At 41.6% G+C, this 24,959-nt stretch overlaps 1 protein-coding gene across 2 annotated transcripts in view; it reads right to left on the reverse strand.

The window, feature by feature from the left end:
- COL6A5 (collagen type VI alpha 5 chain) overlaps positions 1–24,959 on the reverse strand; it is an 89,610-nt gene that overhangs the window by 38,090 nt on the left and 26,561 nt on the right. For both annotated transcript variants that reach the window (XM_063114881.1, XM_063114883.1), the window contains exons 12-30: positions 23,507–23,560; positions 21,568–21,639; positions 21,193–21,219; positions 21,056–21,100; positions 20,912–20,965; positions 18,338–18,400; positions 17,590–17,655; positions 17,123–17,176; positions 13,847–13,882; positions 13,412–13,474; positions 11,823–11,885; positions 10,724–10,786; positions 9,490–9,552; positions 7,266–7,316; positions 7,110–7,145; positions 5,668–5,730; positions 4,556–4,618; positions 2,264–2,299; positions 2,114–2,150 (exon numbers count right to left, since the gene is read on the reverse strand). In XM_063114881.1, coding sequence (XP_062970951.1) covers positions 2,114–2,150; positions 2,264–2,299; positions 4,556–4,618; positions 5,668–5,730; positions 7,110–7,145; positions 7,266–7,316; positions 9,490–9,552; positions 10,724–10,786; positions 11,823–11,885; positions 13,412–13,474; positions 13,847–13,882; positions 17,123–17,176; positions 17,590–17,655; positions 18,338–18,400; positions 20,912–20,965; positions 21,056–21,100; positions 21,193–21,219; positions 21,568–21,639; positions 23,507–23,560 — 1,009 coding nt within the window. The remainder of the gene's footprint in view (positions 1–2,113; positions 2,151–2,263; positions 2,300–4,555; positions 4,619–5,667; positions 5,731–7,109; positions 7,146–7,265; positions 7,317–9,489; positions 9,553–10,723; positions 10,787–11,822; positions 11,886–13,411; positions 13,475–13,846; positions 13,883–17,122; positions 17,177–17,589; positions 17,656–18,337; positions 18,401–20,911; positions 20,966–21,055; positions 21,101–21,192; positions 21,220–21,567; positions 21,640–23,506; positions 23,561–24,959) is intronic.

A 24,959-nucleotide genomic window follows, 5' to 3' on the forward strand; every position in this document is an offset into this window, starting at 1 on the left:
CTTGTTCTGTTCTCAACCACCCCTGTCATCTCCCTGTCCCCCCCCTTATTTTATTCTCAGAGGAGGGTCTCAGCCACCAGCTCAGGACTCTGCCGCCATCCCTGTGTGGCAGAGAGCTGCTGCAGGACCGAAGCACAAGGAATGTTAGACAGGGCCTTGGTGATGTTATCTGCAAAGGGAAGCTGTTCGAATTAGCTCTAAAGACCTGTCCCCAGAGCCTTATCTCCAGTCTGCATTCTGGACTTCCATTCTATCCAGTCAGCACCCTCTGTGGTCACAGAACCTGCTCACTCTTCCCTGACCCCCTAAATTACTGGATAGCTCCTTTCATCCTTTCATTCAATGTTGGAAAATTCTCTCTTCAAATCCCAAACCCTCTAAGGGGTGGTCCTCCTTCCCCACCCCGTCCACCCACCCTTGGTCTTCCCAGGAAGACATCATTTGATTTTGCCGAGGAGACTGGCAACGCCTTGAGGGAGTGTGGTCACCACACTCTTTTCCCCTGCAATGGCTCTGCAGCTCTTCGCTCCCTGGGCTCCTGGCCTCTAGTCCCCACCTGCTCCTGTGTGCTGAAGAGCCTTCCCACCTCCCCAAGCAGTGTTTCTCACTATCCCCTCCTCTGAATCGTCCCGCCACTGGCTTCTTCCTTCTTGCCTTCTTTTAGGCTGCCCCTGTTCAGCAGGACTTCCCATCTCTGGAATGCCATTTTCTTGTACCTTAACCCCACTATTTTGCCAAGAAATCTTCCTGGGTTCATCCCTTGAGTTTCTATTTCTGACCCTCTAGCTTCACGTCCTTGGGAACCTCATCCACCCATGTGGTTTCAAGGGCTACCAGCACTTGCTTGACTTTGACATCCGAGCCTCCTTCCCTGGCCCTGCACCTTTGTCAGAGCCTTTTTCATCAGCTGCCTGTTGATCATTTATTTCACTTAGGGTCTACACCACATGCCTCTACCTTGAAAATGTTTAAATTCCTCATCTTCAACAACCGATTTATCTCCCTTCACAACCCCCCATCTCACTCACAGTGGTACTAAGCCTCTCCCCCTCTGGCCTTGCAGTCATTTTAAACCTGTTTTTTGTTGTTCTCTCCTGCCACGTAATTGCAATGACTACATTTATTCAGTCTCCTTCAGCAGTCCTGTGATTCCCCCTTTTACCTTCTCCTGACTGTGACTGTATAAAAACCACAATGGAAGCATAATGAAGAAAAATCAATTCACCTACAATTCTACCACCCTAACACGATCGACAGCTACATTTTTCTATTTTCGCTACTAGTACTCATTTCTGTGTATATATATATATTTACCTATATGTAAAAATAATGAAGATTCGATTTAATTTTATGCTTTTTGATGCCCACATATTTTTCATATTCCGATTGAGTCTTCATAAAAACTATATCTGCTTAATATTTTATGAGAAGACGATGCATCATAACCTAATTATTTTACAAGTGTAAATATGCTAAATGTTTGATCATTCTGCTCTAATGAATAATATTTCAACGACCATATTTACCTATAATTTTTTCCTTCTTTAGCTTTATTTCCTTAGGATAAGTTTTCAGAAAGGAGACGACTGGGCCTTTTCTGTCTCATTTCCGCCTTCTTGATAACCAAAGACAACTCTGTTGATTCCTGCTTTACTCCTTTGCTGAAACTATTTACTTGTCACTCCCATCACTTCCCCATAACAAGATCCAATTACCTCCATCCAAGCAGGCTTCCTTAACCAAGTAACTAAACAACAAACTCAAACCCCCATGATCACGCCTTTAACACGGTGCCCTCCCAGTCCTTTTGTACATAATTGCTATATTAATGTGAGCTAATTCATGTACCTTTAGAGTCGATCTCTAACTGATTCCCACATGCATGTTTTCTCTCACTGTGTGCATCACTCCTCATGAGCTAAGGCACTTTCACCTCTTTTCCTTCCACTTTTGATGTGAGACGCCCCTACAGCAGGTCTTTGGGGCAAGCCTGTTACAGAGGCATCTCCACCAGGGGACCCAGCCTGCTGATTCCACATACCCACACCACATTCAGTCCTAAGTGCCCTCACTAACCACCAATGCTCTTGTTCCATGACATTCAGATACTCACAGCTATGGCCCCGCACGAACTGGATCAGATCACATTGCTGTAATTTAAAAAAATAGAGAGAGGAAACATGAGTACAATGACCTCCAAGTGGCTGTGTTTACTTCCCAGTGGACTGGTTAGGTTTTCTTTCATGAATAAAGAGATACATACAGAATATACAGGCTGCCCTGGTGTGCCTTTAGTGCCCTAGGAAAACAGAAACAAAGAAAGTTATTGGTTTGTGAACTGAAGTCTCTAGTGATAAAACAAGAGAAAACAAAAACATTTTTCTTAAAAGCATAGCTGGTAGAGAGTAAAGTATTCCTGAACCCAGTGGATTAATTAAAATGTACTTTCCCCACTCATATCAAGGGTATAAACTTTTTTGTGTCAGTGTGAAATCAGGTAAGCTAATGTCTACCCAAAGTGAACTGAGTTATTTTTCTAGGGTGTTAAAATGCAAGGAAACAAAAGTATTTCTTAAAGATATTTGTACTAAAGATGTAATACTTAGAAGAAGGCATTTCCCATAAGAATGCTTAAAATTGTAAACAGCAGACTTTCTAAAAGGCAGCACAAAGGAAAGGAATTTACTGAATATTCAGAGGTACAGTTACATTACAAATCAAGAAGTTTAAAATGCAGGCAGTAAGATACAACCTCTGCATATGTGAAAGAACCAAAGATGATTACATAGCAAAATGGGCATTACACAAGAGAGGAACATACACACTAAGCTCATAAATGCTGAGAGGTTATGGAGCAAAGGAATACAAACAACTGGGTGAGATGAATCAGGGAAGCCTTCGTGAAAGAAATCGGTCCCGCTTTCTCAGCAGCTGGTGCTTTTCTCCTTTCCCTGTCTTACTTCCTTTTATCAGGATTAGCCTTCTTATTGGCAGTGGTTCTTGATAAAATTGTGCACATAGATCCCTTTGGACAATTAACGAATGCTAGTATGCTTGCTTCAGAAAAATGCTCTCACGTGTTCACGCTTGTACAATTTTATTGTCCCCCAGAAGCTCAATTGGGGATGTCAGCATAAGAACCTCTGTTCTAGATGACAACTGGATCACCTGTCCATCCATCTGTTCATCCAACCATTCTTCCACCTATCCATCCAATAAACAGTTAAATGTCTGCTGAACGAGGTGTGGCCCATTGTGTACTGCTGGTGTTAACAAGAGCTGTTGTGCCACCCATGATTCTACCCAATGGGGCATGTTGTCTTTCTGACCCAAACAAAGAAATTATGCATCTCACTAAAAGATGCAGAGTCTTATCCTTTCTTTTACAAGTTATGGCAGAAAACAGAAGAATGCACAGCCATTTAGATAGAAAGAGAAACTGTTCCTGGCTAATAAATATTATCTGTCTGTAGGCATTCCACATTTCACAGAGGATCAGAACCCTGGAGAATATATCCTGAAAGAATGAGCTTAAGAACAACTGAGCAAGTTCTTAGGCAGAGGCTGAGGATCAAGGGCTGGTGACAAAGAAGCCACATTCCAGTCCAGACCAGCCAGGCCAAGCACAAGACCGGGAAGATGTGGGGCCTCCAAATGAAAGCCCCAGAATCTGGAAAGGAGATAAATCCAGAGCAAACCAGATTGGCCCAGAGACTAGATTAACCCCCAGGACTAAGAATATTTACAAAAGAAAAGATTGTGTCAGGGTATCCTTTGCAATTAATTGATTCTCATTCTACTATGGATTCTCTTGTCCACAAAACCATCCACACTTTTTGTGTTCTTTGTAAAGTCCCCTGTTCAAGAACCCCTCAAGGTGGTCAGAAAAAACTCAGATGAACAAAACAAGATAAGTGGTTTATCTACTCTTTACACAACTCTGCCTGGGTCTCTTCCACAAACACAGGTGCTAGCAATATTTAGTTCTTACCTGACTGACAGACCTGTAACTAAATCATTGCAACAATATGAGAGGCACCAAAATAGAGAGATGGATTATTCTGTTAGTGGGAGATGTGTCTGACTCTGCTTGGGAATGCTTCCAGAGGTGACAGTTCTCTTGTAATGGAATAATAGAAAAAGCTGTGGTTATATTTACAAATCTCTCTAGAGTCTAAATTTCGAGGATAGGAAGGCAATCACAGTGGTTATGGGGAATTCTATCAACCTGTCTCACATGATGAAACTTTGCCAGAACACCTTCGTGAAGCTTATGCAATCCCATCCCTATTTCAAAAGCTTTCGTAACAAATCAACATAACAGCTAATATTTGCATTGCACTTTATAGTTTACAAAGAGTGTTTGATTTTCTGATCCTCACATCTCCCTTTGGAGGTGGTTAGAATAGGATTTGTTTCCCCATTATAGAAATAAAATTAGAGACCCAGAGACTGGCCTGAGGGCATACAGTTAGTAATAAGCAAAATCTGGACTTTAACCCTGCGCCCTTTCCATCGAACCTCCCAGAAACTCAGTTCTTCTGGGTGTACTTACTCTCCGTCCGGGAGGGCCTTGGAGTCCTTGAGATCCCTGTTCACCTTTCGTGCCTATGGTGAGCTGCAGATAGGAACATACCTTAGTTTCAACATTGACCATCCATAGGGACTACCTCAGTTTTGATGAGAATTTCTAACTTTTTTTAAAAATTGTTTTTAAAAGATAGTGGCTATTAATTCAAGCTAGGTAAATTGCTACTTGTAATATAAACCACCCCATTCTTAATTACTGGTAAACATCCACTCCCCTCTTAGCCGGTTCATTTAGTGACATACTTTGTTCCGGCACTGGCTGTGCATTTAAATCTAAATCAGTCATAAACTGGTGCTAACAGGAAAAGCAAATATACCAGGGCACACAGATATCTAATTAAAAGAAAAACCTCAAAACCTCCATCTGTAAAAGATTAAGTAAGAAAAGTGATTCCCCACACACAAAAGAGGACGAGTAGGCTATGCCATTCCCATACCTCAGGGTGATGCATACGACCACTGATGAATTTTATCAGTCAGATGAAAAGTATCTGTTGAACCGCATCTCTTTCACACTGATGGTGACCACTGACGTTGCACTCAAACTTTAAAATGATGCTTGTCTCAGCATTTTGTTTTTAAGTAAGGATAACATTCTATTCTGCACTTTGCTGATTAGAAGATCTCAATAGCCCTCCTTAAACCCTTAAAATGAATACCCCATATGACCTTCCTGTAGATAGTGGGATCACCAGAAAACCCTCAGGGACACAGTGGGAAGATGTCAGCTTTATTTCCACTCACAGGGTTAATATTCTGGGATTCAATATGTGCCTTAGAAAAGACTGGAAGGCACTGGCACTTCTTGGAATAGCCAGTTATCAATTTTTAAATATTTAAAATAGTTCTGATTCAAGGAACCACAGACTTTTAGAGCTGAAAGTGACCTTAGGTGTCACTAAGTTCGACTCTTCGTTACAAGAAGAGATCCTGAGAAGGTGTGTTAAAAGTCATAGCTAGCAAGTGGTATTTCAGATACCCTTGGGTTGGATCGATAATGCACATTTATTATTGCAACATAAAAGCCAGAGCCTGCCAAAGAAATATTTATTATTTCTGGAATTATAGGCCACTTACTGTTAGTCCCCTAAACCCTTTGGGTCCAGGCCCCCCAGGAACTCCAGGATTGCCAACATCACCCTGAAAATTCAGATGTAAGAAATCAAGATGTTATGATACTTGCTATGAAGGAATAAAAAATAGTCTCTCCAAACCAAAACTTAATTGATCTTCTATCAATTATACTATATATTAACGAAAGCCAATATAACATTAAATGTCATCTTTTCCTGTCATTTGGAACTAAGTCATTGGTACACTTAGATATTCTCCAAACTATTTTTAATTTTCTGATAAAGCAAATGTTTATGTATAAGTATAAATTCAGTGGCTATCCAGTTACTAAAAATATCTAAAGACAATGCTTGAAAACCAGGGAAAATATATGGAGTATTGACTACATAAAATACCAAATAATGAATTATTTTCTAAATTCACGAATCATTTCTGGAAAAGTTACAGGTAAAAAAAAAAATTTTACTCTGACTTTGATGGGAAACATTTAAAGTTATTTACCAATATACTTATTTCATATTCATCAGTAAACTGAAATATGCTAATTTAGAAAATTGACCTTCTACTGTGAGAACTCTTTTCCTAACAATTATTTTTATAGTCTCTTCTTGTACCCTTTTCTACCTAAGGAAAATAATCTGTTTTGGTAATTCTTCAATTAAAAACACTTTTAGGAAGATTCAGAAGTTGACTATTTTCCTGTTTTCCTATAGTTGATCTGATTTGACTAATTAGCCATTCTATTTTTAACTTATATTTCATATTTTAATTTGAGCATCCACTATGTTGAAGACATTGTTCTGGACACTTTTTTTAAAAAAGGAAATCATATTACAGAATTCCAGTGTAATAAGCAGTTATAACGTGAGCTACTCTGGCTGAAATGGAAGGTGTGTCTGGTTCTATGGCATGAGATGAATTTCAGTCTGATAGGCAAGAGGAATCATGGCAGATGCTTGATCAGAAAAGTAGAATAATTAGGCTGTGCTTTGGAAAAAATCAAGTGACAGCAGTGTTTGGGATTAACCAAAGTGGTGAGAAGATGGAAATAGGAGACCAGTGAGAAAATATTGGAATCTTTTAGATGAGATGAAGTACAGATCACAGCAACGGAGGACAAACAGCAATAACTGAAGCCAAAAGTGCTGTGTGAGATCACGGAGGCAGAGAAAGCAAGACGAGGACAGAGGACTAAACTGCAGAGGACACCAGGAGGTAGGCTTTCAAGACATGGGACATCAGGCAACAAAGGACAGGACAGTCTTTTTTGATATAAAGATTCACAGGGGTTAAGTATGGTCCTTTAATCCTGAAGCCCAAGGAAAACAACTCTGCTTCCCCTCCACCCTCCCGTCCTATTTCATTCAGACCTATAGGCTTATCTAAATTCTCAAGTAGAAGGTTCAGATCATGATAATTTCGAAAGAAGGTTATGTCCACAATACCTTCTGCCCCATGTCTCCAGGGAATCCCCTTGGGCCCTATAATTTTCAGCAGAAAACATAAGTAAATCAACACATCACTTCCACAGTAGATCACTTCTTATTGTATTATTTAGGTTTGATTCATCAATTAAGAAAATAATTGTTTTCCATATTTACCTTTACTCCCTTTTGTCCCATAAGACCATAGCCTGGGATGCCATCATCGCCCTGTAAACACACCAGTTCATTTCAATTTCTCTAAAGTGAAAATTAATTGTAATCTATGCTGGAGAGATTATGGTGTCAGAAGAGAAACACTGGGAACTCTTACAGGTGAAAGGGGTCTAATTGGTGACCTTGAGCCCTAGGAACATGCACGTTGCTGGGTTCTCCTTACTTCCTGATATATCCCTGGCACATCTCTCTCTAGCTCCACTCTGCACCCATTGTAGGAAGCAGAAGGATGGTCATTCAGGACTTCTGAGCTCAATGGCAGGTTCTCACCTGAAAAATTAAGAGCTGGTCCAGAGAATATGGGGAAGGAATTCCCTCAAGAAGAATTACAAATGGCCAATAGACATATAGAAAAAATGTTCATCCTCACTAGTAACGAAAGAAATGCAATCTTAAACAGTAATGAGATACCATTTTTATCAATGGTAAAGATGAAAAAAAAAAGTGACAACATCCATTGGCAGCGTGGACACCCTAAAGCAAGCACTCTGCTGCATAACACATGGATCCATATATTTTCCTAAGGACACTTTGCAAGAGAGTTCAAAGTCTTAATTAAACACATACATATTCTTTGACCCAGCTATGCTACTTCTAGAAATTTCTATGTAGAAATTAATTATGGTTTTGTCCAAAAATTTAGTTACGTACAAGAATGTTCATTGCTGTGCTATTTATGACAGTGAAAACTGAAAGCAACTGAAATATCTAATAAGAGGCTGGTCAAACAAACTAAGATGTATGCATTCAGTAGTATATTTTGAAGCAATTAAAAGTGATGTTGAGGAAAGAATGTAATGATATGGAAATATGCTCATGATACATTGTTAAGAGGGAAAAATAGAGTAATCTATTTTGTTGTCATATATATATATATATATCTTAAAATGGTGGGATTATGAGTAATTTTTCTTTTCTTTTCTTCCCCCTTTCCCATTGTTTATGCTTGGTAAATTTCTTTCTTTTTTTGAGTATTCATATTTTCAAATTAGATTGCGAAAAAAGATAGGCACTTTTAAGACTATAAAATAGCTGTCCCATTTCTACAGGCACTTTAATTTAAATTCATGGATGGAAGTTGCAGTGAAGGAAGACTGAAAGCCTTCATGGAGGCAACAGGCTGTGGGGTGTGGCAGTGAGTCAGGGACATGCTCTGTCCTTACCATGTGCTCCCCATAAGCCTTTAGCTCCTTATTTTTATTTACCATATTTTCCCTTCTGTCTTTCTTTTTTTTTTTGCAATTTTCAAGTATACAATATATTGTTATTAATCATAATCAGCATGATATACAACTGATATCTAGACCTTACTCTTCCCATGTAACTAAAATTTTTAAATTTTTGACCAACATCTCCCCAATCACCTTTGGTAACCACCATTTTACTCTCTGTTCCATATGAGTTCAACTTTTTTGTACTTCACATAAAAGTGAGATCATAATGGTATTTTCACTTCATATGATGCCCTTCAGTTTTTTCCATGTTGTCACAAATGACCAGATTTCCTTTTTTTTAAGGCTGAATAGTATCCTGTTGTGTATATACACCACGTTATTTTTATCCATTCATCCGTTAATGGACACTCAGGTTGATTCCCTATCTTGGCTATTGTAAATAATGCTTATGCCTGGTTAATTTTCTGCAATACCTATGCATAATGTTTATAACAAACATATTTTAAAAAAAATAAAATAAAATAATTGTCCCTATATTGGCTGCTCCATGAGCTGAGATCTTGGTACAGCCAGAGCCATTAGGACAGAGTGCAGGCCTGAGAAAGTGAGGTCCTGTTTCTTGACCCTACTGTATTCCTCTATCTCTTGTTTTCACCCTAGAGTTTTGCAAGAAGGGGAAAGAAACAGGTGATGTTGCTCCTTGCTGACGTGCATACTGGTTGTTAAAATACTGAGATGCCCTGTGCTAACGCATTCGTGGTGCTGTCCACCTCCTCCCACTTCTGCCCCTTCCAGTTCTCCTTCACTTTAACAGACAGACTAGCTATAGAACGAGAGCTGAAGCGGGTGGGAGAAATGTCTCCATATCTTCCTAGATGTTGAAATACCTTCCACATCCCAGATGCTTAGGCTGATGGAGTCCACTCCCTTCTCTTTAGGCTCAGAACTGAGCACTTGGAGCTGGGGAAGGGAAGGGTTTCAAAACTTCATACCTGTTTTCCTCGCTGTCCAGCTTGCCCCACAGGACCTGGATCTCCAAGAATTCCAGGTTCTCCCTAGTAAATGAGACAAAAGCTAAAGATCAGTAAACTAAACCAGGTTCCCACCATAGAAAGTTCTGTCCACTGGATGGGAAGACTCAAGGTTTCCAGTGAGGGGTCAGCACTCAGTAAGGGGACCAGGTGTAGGGCACAAATAATGATCTTCCCAAAGGTGAGCAGAAAACATCTGGCACAGCCCAGGGGTGGATGCCAGTGATGTTTTCCCAGTGTTTGAAAGGTTTAAAGCAGAAGGCAAAGAGTAGAACATGTCCTCCAGGGAAGGTTGATTCATTTGCTGAGATGTTAACAATTGCTTATCCTGGAAAATGAATTGTTGAATATGATAGATGTGGTCCTGCCCTCACTAAGCATAGTCTGGTCAGGAAGAGAAACAATTAGGCAATTATGACACTGTGTGGTAAAGTTCAGGGTGCAGCGGGAGCAAAGAGAACGGTCTATATCAGATTTGGTGGGCCTGGGGAGGCTGCCTAAAGAAAAGGAGCAGGAAAGCTGAGGCCTGAAGGGTGAGTCACACGAGCTTGGGGAAGGAGTGAGGGAGGAATAAGAGTGATCTGAGAGGCCCTGAAGAGAAGCTGGCAGGCCTGCAGGAGGGACATGCGCTGTACAGCCTTACACTTAAACAGGAGAAAACGTTTTAAGACCATGACAGCAGAGCATTAAACCCAGCAGGGGCCCTTCTCAGCTAGGCCCCCTGTGACTGCACAGGTCACAGGCCCAGGAAGCTGTCCCTGGGGGAAGGAGCTGCTGAAAGGCTTTAAGCAGGGGAGTCAGACTCTGATAGTTTGCCCTCCGACAGTCTCCAGCACAGTCACCTCAGAGGTGGTAGGCTGAATTAGAGAATTGCCTGCACAAACAGATTTGAGTTTGAAACCCCCCACCCCCCAAGTGCATTCTTGCATTCAGGACATCTGGGAGGTGAAGAGGTTTTTCAGAGTTGTTTCTGATAGGTGAGACCACCCTGTCTCCTGGTGAGATGGGGCGGGTTCCTGGAGAGGTCAGCAGTTAGAAATGCTTTGCTCCATGGAGGAAGAAGACTATTAGCTGAATGTCAGTGGTTTGTTGATGGTGCTTGGAGTCAATCATGTGAGGAATTAACATGAAAATCAGGAAGAGAATGGAGGTACTTTTGCTCTCAGTATTTGAAATCATAAGAAATAACGCTTACTTTTTTCCCCAAAAGTCCAGGTCTTCCAATGCTCCCTTTAGCTCCCTCTAGCCCAGGAGAACCCTAAAAGAGAATGGGAGATGCAAAAGTTGGCGTCATAGCAATTCTTAGAAAACCTAATAAAATCACTTTGTTTTTCTTCATGTCATTTCCAACAACTCCTTGATGACTCCTAATAACAGATCCAGCTTCCCAGGACAGAGAGAGTCATCTGGGCTGGACTAGATGACTCAGGTCCAGTCTTAGAGGACCACAGGTTTTCATCTGCAGGGACATCAGTAGTCCACATGGGGCCTTAGAGAGAAATAAAAAAGACACCCTTGACTTGACACACGTTATTTCCAAATGTGGGAAATGTGCTGCAATGCACTGATTTTGTTAGAGCAAGACACTTGCTGCCACCTTTGTGCACTGTACCACACATAATACATACTGGCATGCAGAATAGGTGTCAGGTTCCCAATGTGGCAATGGGCAAAAGTGTCTTTCACGCATGTAGCTAGGAAGATAACGGAGCAAATACAGGCATCCCTTGCCTTCTGAATTCTCGCTCTCTGAGCTAAATAATGGAATAGATTCAGAAGATGTTTCATACAAATCCCTCAGTATCCAAACTCTCATTACTCACTCAGGAAACAAATAGAGTCATATGGAGAGTTCAAGAGACAAACTTAGGAAGCAAACAGATTTGGGTAGCAGTGAGGGATATTTCTACAGTCAGTTTCCAATAGCTAGAATCAATGGAGATATATATCCATTGACATGGCACAGATGATTTTTAAAAGTTAGAAAAACTAGAATAACATATTAGGTTTTGGAGGAAATGTTCATGATTCAGCAATATTCGTATTCTTCCAAATGCTTTCTTTAGGCTGATGGAGTGGGTCTGTGCTTTATGAGTAAAACCTCAGGGAAGGAGAAAGAGGCGTGCTTTAGCTATGTATGCAGAATCTGAGCTGTGCTAAAAATTTTCCTAAAGATAATCCAAAAATGAAATAACCCATATGTAAATGACATAAATAAACTATATATGATGTTTTGTAGTAAGAGGAAAATAAAGTTTGGGAGCCATTGACCCTAATGTCTCTGTGTCACTTACCTGAGGTCCTTTATGTCCCTGGCTTCCTTTTTCTCCTTTCTCACCAGGATTTCCATTTAACCCCTTTTGTGATAATAAAAGAAATATAATGCAGTGATGTCAATGAAATATTACTTTTTTAGCCAGTGCTTTTGAACCACCCCCATGGAAAAGCAATGGTCCACCCCTTCAAGCAGGCCGCAATGCACTGCTGAGATTAAGTATGTGTTAGAAGAATAATTTTAACTCTGAGATTAAGCATGTGTTAGAAGAATAATTGAGGACAGACCCAATGGACTCAGTGGTACAGATCCTGTTAAGGAGTTTCCCGCCTGGGTATAAGACCTTCATCCCTCTCCTGTAGGGAGAAATCAAGGCAGACTAAGAGGGAAAATAAAAACTATAGAAAAAGGAAGTAAGATTCAAACAAGAGTTAGATGGATTCCTTTGATGGGGCAGGTTACCTGGGCCAAAGTGTTTATCAGTGTGTAAAATAGAGGGCAAAGTTGTTTCAACTTAGCACAGAAAACCATTTTAGTGGCAAACCTGTATCAGAGGAATCAAAGTACATCTTTCTGCCATATTTGCTATCACATGTGTGATCCTTTTAGGATTCCCTCACACAGAAGGAAAAACTTGAAGTGCCAGTAATGCTTCTCATTACCAAAGCCCTAGCCATGCCATGGTCCCTGGCTGTCCAGGAGACACTTGAGTCACTGCCTAAGTATCAAAGGGGTCCTTGAGTACCTGAGGTAGTTGTCACTCCCACCCCTAAAAGCCTGGGAATGGATCCAGCTGATCCCATGGTCACACAGTCTAGAGAACCTGCTAGCCTGTGGTTTGGTTCAGGGAACCCAGAACCACTCAAGAGAATCCCAAATTCCAGTTTAGTCCCAATAAACTGGAACTTTCTAGAAGAAAAATGAGTAGTCCTGGGAAGGCCTTAGAGTAGGCACATCTACACAGATTCTGCCAGACAAGTCCAGGCTTAAAGTGGGCTCCATATAAAGTGGGCTCCATGAGGTGACTAAGTACTCATGTGTTACAAAGCCATTCTGTAGGGATGACCACGGCTTATTTCTGGCATGGAAGAGAGTGAAACAGACATGCCCTGACTTCTGATGCCCATGCTACTAATGAAATGACAGTGAACAAATGCAAATGGCTCACATAAAGCTCTATTGGTGACATTCCAGAAATACTATCACCCCCTATGCAGTTAGCTTTAGGCCAGTCAAATAACAATTTCCAACTCCCAACTAACTGCCCTTCGTGGGAGTCTATGTACAGGGCCTCAGTTATGGAAAACCAGTTTATTGATCCTGATATTTATTAATATAATATTAAGATATGAATCATTCGTTAGTACTAACATGCAGACCCAATACCAGGTGAGCACAAGAGCACACCTTTCCTCCACAAAGGCTTATTAGTGAGCTGCAAATATTGGAGCACATTTGATTGAACAAAATCACACCCCACCCATGCAGAATATTGTAGGGGGACACATTAAAAATTTCCCAGTTACGTATTTTTATACAGAACTACCTGCCTTCTTCCCATCAAAATAATTCTATTTTAATCAACATTTATGAGATATCCCAACACACCTGTGGACCTTTTAATCCTTCAGCTCCCTGTGCACCTTGAAGTCCGGGATTTCCTGGTTCCCCCTGATGAAGAAGATTTTTCATTTTTAAGATTTTCTCCACGTAGTTTCCATATAGATTTTCTCTTGATAGTACTTACATAGGACATAGGTACTATTTTTTCAGACTCGTGGCTTATCTCCTACTTTGCCTAGGATTTTACTCTTCCAGATCGTCTATGGAATGAATGCAAGCTTGTTTCTTATTCTAATAAAGAATTTCACTCTTTTGCAATTGATTCCGAATGCATACGAAAAGCAGTTAAATGCACAACGTTTGGAACTTCACAGGTTCTGCATGTCTACAAGGTATCTGTGAAGGTCAGGCCTTCATTTGCACGGTAGAAATCTCCCTGGTCCCACCTACCATAGAGGACAGGAAGTAAAAGATACTTGCCGAGGCACCTTGGAGCCCCCGTTGGCCTTCTTTTCCCTGGAATAGAAAAGGCAAAGTGTTAGTGTGTGGGTGTCTGGATGGAGGGATTCCTTGAAGCAAACCAGCCTCTCTCATTCCCTGATTGACATAAGTAATGAGCTTTCCATAGACAAACGCTCACACTGGGCACTTAATTACAGACTAACATTTAGGGGATTGATTGCAAACCAATCTAAAAGTCATTACAAACCCAGGTCCAGTCTGACACCCTCTGACAATTACTCAGGAGGCTGTCTGGACAATTGCATCCTCCTGAAGAACCTGTCTCCTACATTTCCTGCTCCACCAAAGCCCACAAAGCCCTGTCTGCTCATTGGAGGCTTCCCATAGGAGAAGGAGTGGTGTCACCTCCATCTCTCTCTGCCCTGGGCCCCTGATTGTATCTTGGGAGAAAGTAAAAAAACTTCTAGAATACAATGCTTCCTATGGGCCCATTGGGATTTGCTCTATGAAATTTTACAAGGAGGAAACAGCTGAAGGGATCTGTTCAACTATGTAGTGGTCCAAATGCTACCGCTAGGCTCCCCGGAGAACAGCCTGGCAGATCCCTGAAGCCCAAATCTGTCTGCGCCTGGCCAGGAGCGAGTGGTCAGTTCAGGCTCCCCACCTGGTGGCTGTGTTTCCGCACTCTCTCCTTCCAGAGGACAGTCAAGCAGGAAGACGACTCAGACCCCAGATCCTAACTTATTTTCCGTAAACGGCAGTGACAGAATCTGCACCCTCAGCCCCCCACCCTGCCCCGGCCTCTTTGAGAGTGCCATGAAGCATCTGAACCACCAGTTCCCTTGGTGCTGTGACAAACAGCTATGATTACTTTAGGTACAAAACAAATACTTTAAAAAGTTATATTCATTTATTCAGAAGGATAGCCGTGGGGCTTATTTCAGAACTGTTGTCTTCTTTCAACTGCCCATCTTCCAAAGTTCCTTAGAATAAATTACTTGACCAAATACCAGGTCTACCAAGTTGGCTGACGGTTAGAATTTCTCCACTGAGGTTCTGCCCCTTGATTTAAGGTACTTTTTGCTTTTAAAATGCAAATACCCTTTGGGAGAAGTTACCCATTAGCATTTGTCAGCTGTTTGTATGTTTCTGGATGGGACTAATCTAAGCTCTTGTCGTATGAAAATAGAGAAGAAACAGTCAATGAAGGTTGAGGCTACTGTTACCCTGACATCACAATACTGTCTCCATTAAAGACCAAGGATAAAATAACGTTTATTCTGTGTAACAGATAGTATGCGTGATGGTTAGAGACATGTCCTTAGAAGTCAGGCGGTCTTGAGCTCAGCTCTGCTTTTTAAAGCTGGTGCAGCACAGGGCAATTGTGTGATAAATTTTAACCATAATAGTTAGGAGCCCAGACTCTGGAGTGAAACAGTCTGACTTCAAATCCCAGCTCTGCTACTTACTAGCTATTTTGACCTTGGGCGAGAAGTTGCTTAAGTTTCCTTGATTTTCTCATCTGCAAAATGGATATTATAATGCTATCTACCTCACAGGTATGTTATGAGGATTAAATGAATTACTACTTGAAAGTGATTTTATCAGGATCTGGCATAAGATAGATGCTATAGAAGTATAAATATTATTTGTAAGCTTTCATTGTGGGTGGCAGACAAAAAGCAAAGGGACTGGACTGTGTTTGCAAGTGTGGGTTTTAGTATGTTTCGGCAACAGCTGGTACAACAATTAATTTGCAATGTTTTGGGTCATCTTGTGTTGTTTAGAATTTGTCATCCACTTAAGATCCTCTGACTGTCACAGAGAATTCTGTTCTTTATTGGAAAGGTGGGGGAAAGGGTGAAAAAGCTTGATGTTGTTTTATATCAACGTTACCTTGTTTAACTCAGGAGAAAGGAAGTTACCAAGGAGATCAGCAGGGAAATGGGGAAAAGATGAGAAGGGGGCCTGAGGACTTCATATCCTTAGAGCCACTTAAAAGTAATTGACGAGCTTGTCCTAGCATTAATCCCCTCCCCCACCCCCGGCATCTCTTTTTTAAAAGTTCCTGATTGATATGTCAGTTATGCAGCTATTTCCAACTAAAAGTATTGCCTCTTAAGCCAACAAAAGTACTTATTTATCTTTAAAATTTATGCCACTGAGCTCATCGTGCTGCTGTCCTGCTTGCTCTTATTACATTTTAATTCTCTCGTGTGAGGAAGAGGGCAAAGTCCCAAGGAATTTTACCAGAAGCACTGGGAAGCCCAATCCATCTGATTGCAAATCCTTTCCCTTAAGAACTATGATTCAAGATAAACAAAGGCAAGAGGGATTAAAACACATTTCTCCACTATCTGTCCAAGAGAGAAGGGCAATCAGCCATAGCCTTCAAAATGATGACAAGATTCCAAATTTGTAATAGAAAAGAAAGCCAAGTATTTTCAGTTCCCTCGAAAAAAAACTCAGGGCCAAATCTAGGACTTTGTACATTATTCTCTTTTTATGATGTACATGCTGAGTGCATAATAGAGGGGTTTCTAACACATTATAAATATCATCTCTAACTTCAGTCATCCACAAAGTAAAAGGTGATTTCTTGGTTGCTCTTTTAAAAGACAAGGAAATCCAGTGTTCCTGTCTTTTGCTGTGATAGGCTTGATATCACATGGGATGCTATAAAGTTACCCTATGACCTCGAGGTTGCACTGAGTTGGCCCTAATCGCCAGTGTTCTCATCCATTCGAGAATTTATTCGTGAGTCCTCTTTCCCACTGGCAACATGTAAAGAGAAATACAGTATAGTACGTTTACCCAGTTCATAGTATTCTTACATAAGCTCAAAGATACTAAGCTACTAAAGGAAGGCTTTTATTTTAAAGTCATTGACTCCCTTCAAAACATTCTGGAAGGTGGAAAGGGAAAGGCAGACTGTATCACAGTGGTTCTCAGCCAGGGGTGATTTTGCTCCCCACTCCACCCCCACAATACCACTCACAGACACTTGGCAATATCTGGAGACACTTTTGCATGTCACCCATGCATGGGGGGAGGGGTGGTGCTACTGACATTTAGTGGGTAGAGACCCGGGATGCTGCTAAACATCCTACAATGCACAGGACAGCTCCTCACATCAAAGAATTATCTGGCTAAAAATGTCAATAGTGCAGACATTAAGAAACCCAGCCTTCTATCAGCCCTGTCAGCTGACTCTGTAGCAACAAATATTTTGAATGCCACTGCATCAGCTACAAGTGATAAAGAGGGGAGACAAATGTCCATGGAAATACTTACTCTGTGTCCTGTGGAACTAGGACTGCCTTGCGTCCCTTTCTGTCCAGTTCTACCCTAGAAATATAATAGTTCTTTCAAGATCATAAGGCAAAAGATCCTGAATAATTTATAAAGGCATCAGGATCAAAACTTCAAGCACCATTAAAACAGAAGAATAAATGTGTCATGCCAGAATCATTCTGCATATTAACATTGTCAGTCATAGATCCATTAAAGAAGAAAAAGATATAGCAACATGCATGTAGACTACAAGTTGTCCCAAATAATATCACTTGCTGGAAACTTCGTAATTTTTCCCATAGAAGTGTGACCTACTAGAGACATACCTTATCTTAAGAAAATAAGGCTCTTTTAAATGTGGTCTTAGGGGTGTTTGTTCAGTCACAAAAGGGTTATATATTTTACTAAATTTACTTAGATCTATAACAGAATTAATCAACTCATATATGAAAAATAGATCCAATTACTTGTCTTCCTTGTTCTCCTTTGGAGCCTTTTTGTCCTTTGATGTTACTGTTTTGTCCTGGATTACCCTAGAGGAAGATTTAAAGAGTATATTAGAATCCAGAAATATTGGCTTTTCTTTTTTTTCTTTTTTTGCAAAATGGTACAATGTTCAAGTACTGAGCTAATTTGGGGCTAAGGGATGAGAGATGTGAGAAAATTTTCCATATTTGAAACTCATAGAGTTTTTGAAAATATGAAAGCAATATTTCCTTAAGTTTGAAGGAGAATTGGTGATAAATAATTATGAAAGTCTTGCTAAGTGGTGATTTTCCCTTCTCTGAAAAGACAGCTTCACTGCTGTGCTGGTCCGAACATTCTTAGGCCACTCCCTCAAAGGTGTAATAAGATTCCCCTGTAACTGAGTATGCAAATATGGAATCTAGAGGTCTGCAAGACTAGAAGTCCAGTAAACAAAACTATGGAAAATTTCTCCCAAAGGAACTTGAAAGTCTCGACATACCATGAGAATTCATAAGAGGGAACTTTAGTTCCCAGTTCTGTACCTTTAATATAATCAGCCCAGATCAGACACAGATAGATTTCTCTCAAACAAAGAGCCTCAGTCAATACCTCCCTTAGTCACCTTGTCAGTCACCCACTCCAAAGATGAGCATTTGCCCATCAGTTAGCAGGAGATGCAAAGGGAAAGGAGACAGGAACTGTGGAGCCAGTATAAAATTTAGAGCCGACTGGGCCCTAGTAACTTACAGGATCTCCTGGGAAGCCCTTCTCTCCATATTCCCCAGGTGGGCCTCTGGAACCTGGGCTGCCCTGAGAAAAGTAAAATGAGCTTCTGAGTTAGCTTGTAGGAGGCTCTTATAGTGGTGTTAAATATCGAGTGTTGTGGGGAAGGTGGGGAGGGAGGGTAGTCAACTAGATAAAATGTTCCATGATATTCTCTCTCAGCCAGGTTCCCTCAGACTTTGCAAAGAGTACTAAGTCCAGTTTTAAGCCTATAGTCAGGATTATCTGTAGTGAGGCTGAAAAACTGCAAAACTTCTCATGGTCTAGCATAGCACTGTCTAATAGAACTTTGTGCAGTGATGGAAATGTTCTATATCTGCACTGTCTAATATGGCAGACACTAGTCACATGTGGCTAGTAGCTACTATACTGGATCTTCCAGACAGTCTAACAACTTCTGACATCTGTAAATAAATTACTCGCTGGAAACTTCCACAAGGATATTCCATTGTCGCCAAACCCAACTGTTCCCAACTAAACTTGCCCAAACCAAGATCCTTGCAGGCATTTTAATGGACTACCCATTTCCTGCTCCTCTGTTCACCTAGATCTGGAGATCTTATGTCCCAGAGGCAGGACTAGGGGAGGCAAAAGAGGTACCTAGGGTGAAAAATTTAGGAAGATACTCACCTCTGCATAGCTTTGAGAGTGAGTGCCTCTTTTGCACACTACGTGGCCCGCTTGCTTCACTCCAGTCTGGACCCTGCTATGTCCTTAGTATGTGTTATGTCTGTCCTCACAGCCATTGCTTTACTTGAAGGCTGTGTCACTTCTCACCTGGTCACCACAGATCTGTCTCTCATTCTTGCCTTTTACCATGTCATCTCCAACATGCCCTCCACACTACTGCCAAATACCATCTCTAAAATGCAAGTTTGATCATGATCCTGCTGCTTAAAATCTTTCAAAGGCTCCCCATTGCCTAATGGTTAAAAGCCAGACTCCTCCAAGTGTCCCACTAGGGCCATCCAGATCTCTTCCTGCCACCTCTTGAACCTCCCCCTACCTGTACTCAAGTGCTCCCTCCAGGCAGAACAACTCCCAGTGCCCCTGAGCCACATGCCTTTGCTTATGCTGTTCCCTCTGTCTGGAATGCCCCTTGTCCACATCTTTGCCTTGCTCAGGGATCATTTCCTGCAGGGAGACTTCCTGGACACACCCATCCCACTTGCCAAGCCTAATTAGGTGCCCTTCTCTGGACTCCCATGTAGATGCCTACAACATGGCCCCTACCACATTCTGTGTCATCCCATGCTATTGATACGTCTGTCTCCCCCACCACACTGTGGGATCCTTGAGAGCAAGGACTGTGGGGTTCATCTCTGACTCTTTAACACATAACTCAGTGCCTGGCATATAACAGGTGCTCAAAAATATTTGATAAATAAATGGATCAGAATGTTGGAGTGAGCAGGACTGAAGCCATGTTGGAACTTAAAGCTGCACAAGTTCTAAAAGATTTAAAAGAATACGGTTTTGGTTTTTTGGGGTTTTTTTGGCATGCATTTTTCTGACTTCCCTCTTTTCCCATGGTTATTTGATATTTTGAACCTTGGTTATGGGACAAGATGACATTATTTACATAAACAGAAAGGTTTTTTTTCCAGACAGCCTGAAGTTGCAAACTTGCACATACTATCCAGACCCTGGGAAACTAAAGAAGACATCAGTAAAGCTATGCTGATTCCACTCCTCCAGCAGGACCCTGAGGTAACAGCAAGGATGAGATAACAGAAACTAGAGGGCATCTTGGCGAGGACTTGCACCTGGCTCCTTGCACAGAACTCCCACAGCTCACGTCCTGCTTTTCACTTCCGACATTCCATTCCCTCAACCCCCTCTTTAAAATCTCGTCAATAAATCTGAGCCTTTGATATGGCTTTACTCTGGCCATTCTTCAGGTTTACCAGAGAGATGGGTTAGCCTAACGTCTCTCCTCAGGTCACTGATATTCCTGAATTAAAGCTGACTTCCATTTTCACCAACATTTGACTTTTGAGTGGTTTGTTTTTGAAAGGGGGCAGGCAGCTCAACCTGTGCCTGGTAACAAATTTTGGTGAGCCAGACCAGGAGCTGTATGCCCCGGGTATCAAGAACATAAACGCAGAGCTGCTTGGAATCAAATAGGCACATATTACTGGGTGTTGATATGAATTTAAGATAAAAAATGTTTCACTGTGATTTGCTACATCAAGTCCACCAAAATAATATTGTCATTTTCTCTTGTTTTTTATTTTTTTCTCATGCAATAAAGGGAACACATGATCCACTGACAAGCCAAAGCATTCATTTTCAGACTTCTAAAAACACACGCACAGAAGAATCTTCCATGCTTTGAATTTTTCTAGCTGGAAATTCCTGAAAATTGCATAGTTACCCACTTGCTCCAAGTGGGAATGTGGCACCAATTCACTGGTAATAGGGCTTCATCATGTGGTTAAGTCAGCCATCAATTTTATCCCCCATAACCACTGACACACAGCAATTAAGACTCTTGATCACCAAATTCTCCTTCTTTAATGTATTGAAAAGTGTTACCTGAGATCCTGGATAACCTTTTTCTCCTTTTTTCCCAGGAAATCCATGAAAGCCCTAAAAAGAGACAAGAAAAAGAAAATTCCAATTTCAAAAAATATATCAACCTCATGACAGTTTTATGATACTTGAAGAAAAATGGCTTACCTCTACCCCGTCAAGTCCATCAATCCCATCATCTCCATGTTCTCCCTGAGAGACAACAGCTAGCAGTTAGGTAAAAGGAGGACTGGGAAACTAATCCCACTAGGAAGTCAAATTTAACTGAGAAGAACCTACAGTACCTTCTGTCCGGGCAATCCTTGGACTCCCTGCAAAAAATGAAATATTGCTCACTGAATATCAAAGACAGTGTGGATTCACAGACTCGCAACAGGAAGGGGCCACCTGTCTAAAGGGGATGATTGTGTATTTCTTTAGTTGCTTCTGGCTATACGTTCATAAAGGGGTTACAGATGGAATTTAATTAATGCCCAAGACTCCTTGAGATTTACTAAGAAGCAGAATTAATCTGCAGACAAGGAAACTAATAGACGTAACTGGAGAAAGGAAAAGGGGGGGATGTGAAGGGAAAGAGAAAAGGAGGAAGGGGAGGTGTGGAGGAGAGAGGGAGAGGACGCTAGAGGGAATTGAAAGTCACATTCCCAGCAGAGCCTTACCTTTTGACCCCGCTCCCCTGGACATCCTACAATCCCTTTATCTCCTGGGGGTCCAGTTTCTCCTCGTCTTCCCTAAGAAAAGGAACACAAACATGCATCCAAAGTGATGCTTTTGCCAGAAGCCGCCAGCAGTTTACTTTTAGAAAACTATAGCACATGGGCACTCCAAGTTTTAGACAAAGCTCAGCCCGCAAGCTTGTTCGTTTAAATCTGTTTTCCCCCCTTGTATTTAAACACATTCCCTGTCAACCTTCAGGGCTTCTTTACAGATCCAAGATCACAAAAAGATGCAGGATGATCTGAGCCGTGTCACTCACTCGTCAGATAGGGCAGCCGAAGGTTTGGAAGTTGCCTCACTTTTTAGCCTTATTCCAAATACCCCAGTACACGCTGTTGTCCCTGACATCTTGCCCAGGACCCTAATGCTGCACTGGGAAGGTTGGCACTGCTGACAATGGAGAACAAGTTGGTGCCCAGGGACTGGAGCTGAGTAGAAACAGTTAATGGGAAGTGACACCACCGTGAGAATGAGATCTCAGAGCCAGACGGGCCAGTCCTCATGGGAAGGATCACCAGGTTAGAGATCCCCTGAGCCAGACCACCCACACGAGAAGAGCGCTCAAGGTAAGTGACACATGTGTCTCCCACCAATCGTGCTTCTCCCAGGAAATATTTAAATATAGGTAAATGCTAGAGTTAAAAACAAATCTCAAAAGAAGACCAATTTTGTGTTCCTTGAGGGCAGGGACCCCAACTGTCTCTTTCCCCATCGTGACCCTGTGGCTAGCTCAGGTCTGGGTGCATAGCAGGTGCTCACAGTTTGCTGCATGAAAAAAACAATTATTTAGCAATGAGCTTAATTCTTTCCTTTTAATAAGAGAGAGAAGGGGTTTTCCTTTGCCTGCTTTGCTTTCTTTATTCTGAGGATTATCCCCTGTGAAAGCTGAAGGCCCCCCATGGCCACAGGCTGCTGAAAGGTACGTAAGCCTCATGGCTTCCCATTGCCTGGACTTTCAGCCAGCTGTGGACTCACAGCCAGGCAGGTGGGCTTCACGGCTCCCTACACTCAAAGCACTCCCATGCTGGCTTGGTGGTCTCCAAGACCCATCTGAGGGTATGGGATGGGTGACTTAGAGCACTTCCCTTTGAGGTCATTTTGTAAAGCAGGCCAGTCTTAGAGTCCTGGAGAAATTTACAAATGCTTACAAAATCAAGGGTCAAGAAGTGCACTATCTTGTTCAAATTCTCCCATCTCGGTCAACCCTTGGCAATATGACTCTGGAGTCTGTGCCTTTAATCTTATAACTTGCTACCCAGATGAGGAGCTGGCTTTCATTCTGAGGGGGAGAAGATCCAGTCAGGATGCTTCCTGAACTTTTTCTATCTCAAATGGAGCCACCCAAGTGGTTTCAGTTCCCCCGAATTTATTCTCATAATTTGATTGATGAACCAAATGAGAGTTCTGGTTTTAGGGTCAAACAGTGAGATTCTCGAATCTCTGTAACATTTAACCATGAAGCCATGCGTTGGGGGCTGCCTTACCCACTTCCCTGTCTGTGGAGGGATGTACGCTCCAGCTCTGGCCCATAATCAAGTACCGCGCACGGGGTTTCAGCTCTACAGAGAGCTAGCTCCCTAGCAGATAACCTGCTGTGCCCTGCTTGGTGGAAGAAAGGAGGAAGCCCAGTCCCCTGCCACTGCTCAGAGCATGCCAGGCCACATGTACGTGAGTTCCCTCCTTCCCACCAAATGCAGATTTAGCGAGTGCCTCATGATTCAGACGTGGAGAAAGGAAAAGAAAAACAATACTTTCCCCAAAAAACTACAGAAAATAAACATATGAACAAAACCCCACCTATATCTTCTGTATGAAAAATGAAAATAAATTTTTCCATAGAAAAGAAAATCAATAAGTGGTGGGGTTGTCACAAAAACTTACAGGGTCTCCCTCCTCTCCGTTGTGTCCTCTGCTGCCTTTCAGGCCTGAAGAACCCTGGGAGGAAAGAGAGAAAAATAAATTTTAGTCATCTCCCATCAATGCAAACTTGGAAATCATTACGCATTCTAGGCAAGCCCCTCCCTCCAACTTGGTTGTAGTTTGTGCATATATGGCTGTGAGTTTGGGAAGCGTCTGACAATGTCTGGACCTGGCATTTGTCCTTGCACTCATCTCTGAATCCCCTCTGCAGAAGGTCATCCTCCTAATGTCTGCTGGAGGCTGACCTTTGGAACCCGCCCTGTCTTGAGGGCTGCTGGGCCACTCCTGTGCCTGAGGGATCTGCAGAGAGAACAGCTAGGACCACCTTACTCCTTTAACAGGCAAATCAATAACATTTCCAAAGGGATAATTTTCTTCTGTGTTTTTCTGAGAGCTCAAGGAAGAATAAGCACTTCCAATAACAAGGTTGCATGAATTTAAATTAGTCACGTCTCCCCCAGCCATGCGTGGTTTGACTGCTTTGTGGCGTACTTGTGGCTGAGATTTCATGTGAGTTTGCTTTCCCTACCCTCTAATGCCAGTCCTTGCATCTGCTCAGTATACCAGGGGGTCTGTGCTCCAGGCGCATAATTCTTATATTCTAATACAGACCTCAGCAAAATAACGAGAGAGGAAACTGCACTGAATGAAGCATCACAATGCAGTGGAAAGTCCAATATAAATCATCCTCCCACAAGGATGGACTATAAAGAATTCATGAGTAAATATTGTAGCTGATCTCTTAAAAAAAAACCAAACTCCTTTTTATTGTGATATCTAAAATCCATTTGAAAAAATGCATAAAAGTGAATAAAATATAAAAGTACAGCTTAATTACTATAAAGTGAACATCTGTGTAGCCACCATCCAGGTCAAGAAACAGAGCATCACTGGTTCCCAGGCACTGCACCTGTTCCAACCACGATCACCTCTGCTCCCACCACACCCACACCCCGCCCAAGAAGTGCTCTCCTGACTTCTATGATAATACTTCCCTGCCTTTTTAAAAATACTTCACCACTTAAGTATTCATCCCTAGACACTATAGATTAGTTTTGCCTGTTTTCAAACTTTTTATAAATAGAATCATACCATATGTGTTCTGTGTTTTGCTTTTTTTGGTTATTATTGTGTTGGTAAATTTTATTTATGTTGTTGTCTGTAGCTGTAGTTTATTCATCTTCATTGCCTTAGAATATTCCATTTAAAACACCACGATATATTTATCCATTCTATTGCTGTGCAATTGATCTTTTATGATTTGCTTTTTGAAAGGCTATTAATCTGCATTGCTATGATCTTTTTGCAGTTTGATCTCATTCCATTGCTGATAAAGCACTACTCTCTCTACTATTTTCAACACCTCTTGCCACCTTTCAAACTGTCTAAAGCAGGCTTGCAAGTGTAAATTGCA

Source organism: Cynocephalus volans, chromosome 11 (assembly GCF_027409185.1).
Source record: "Cynocephalus volans isolate mCynVol1 chromosome 11, mCynVol1.pri, whole genome shotgun sequence".
Taxonomy (NCBI): domain Eukaryota; kingdom Metazoa; phylum Chordata; class Mammalia; order Dermoptera; family Cynocephalidae; genus Cynocephalus; species Cynocephalus volans.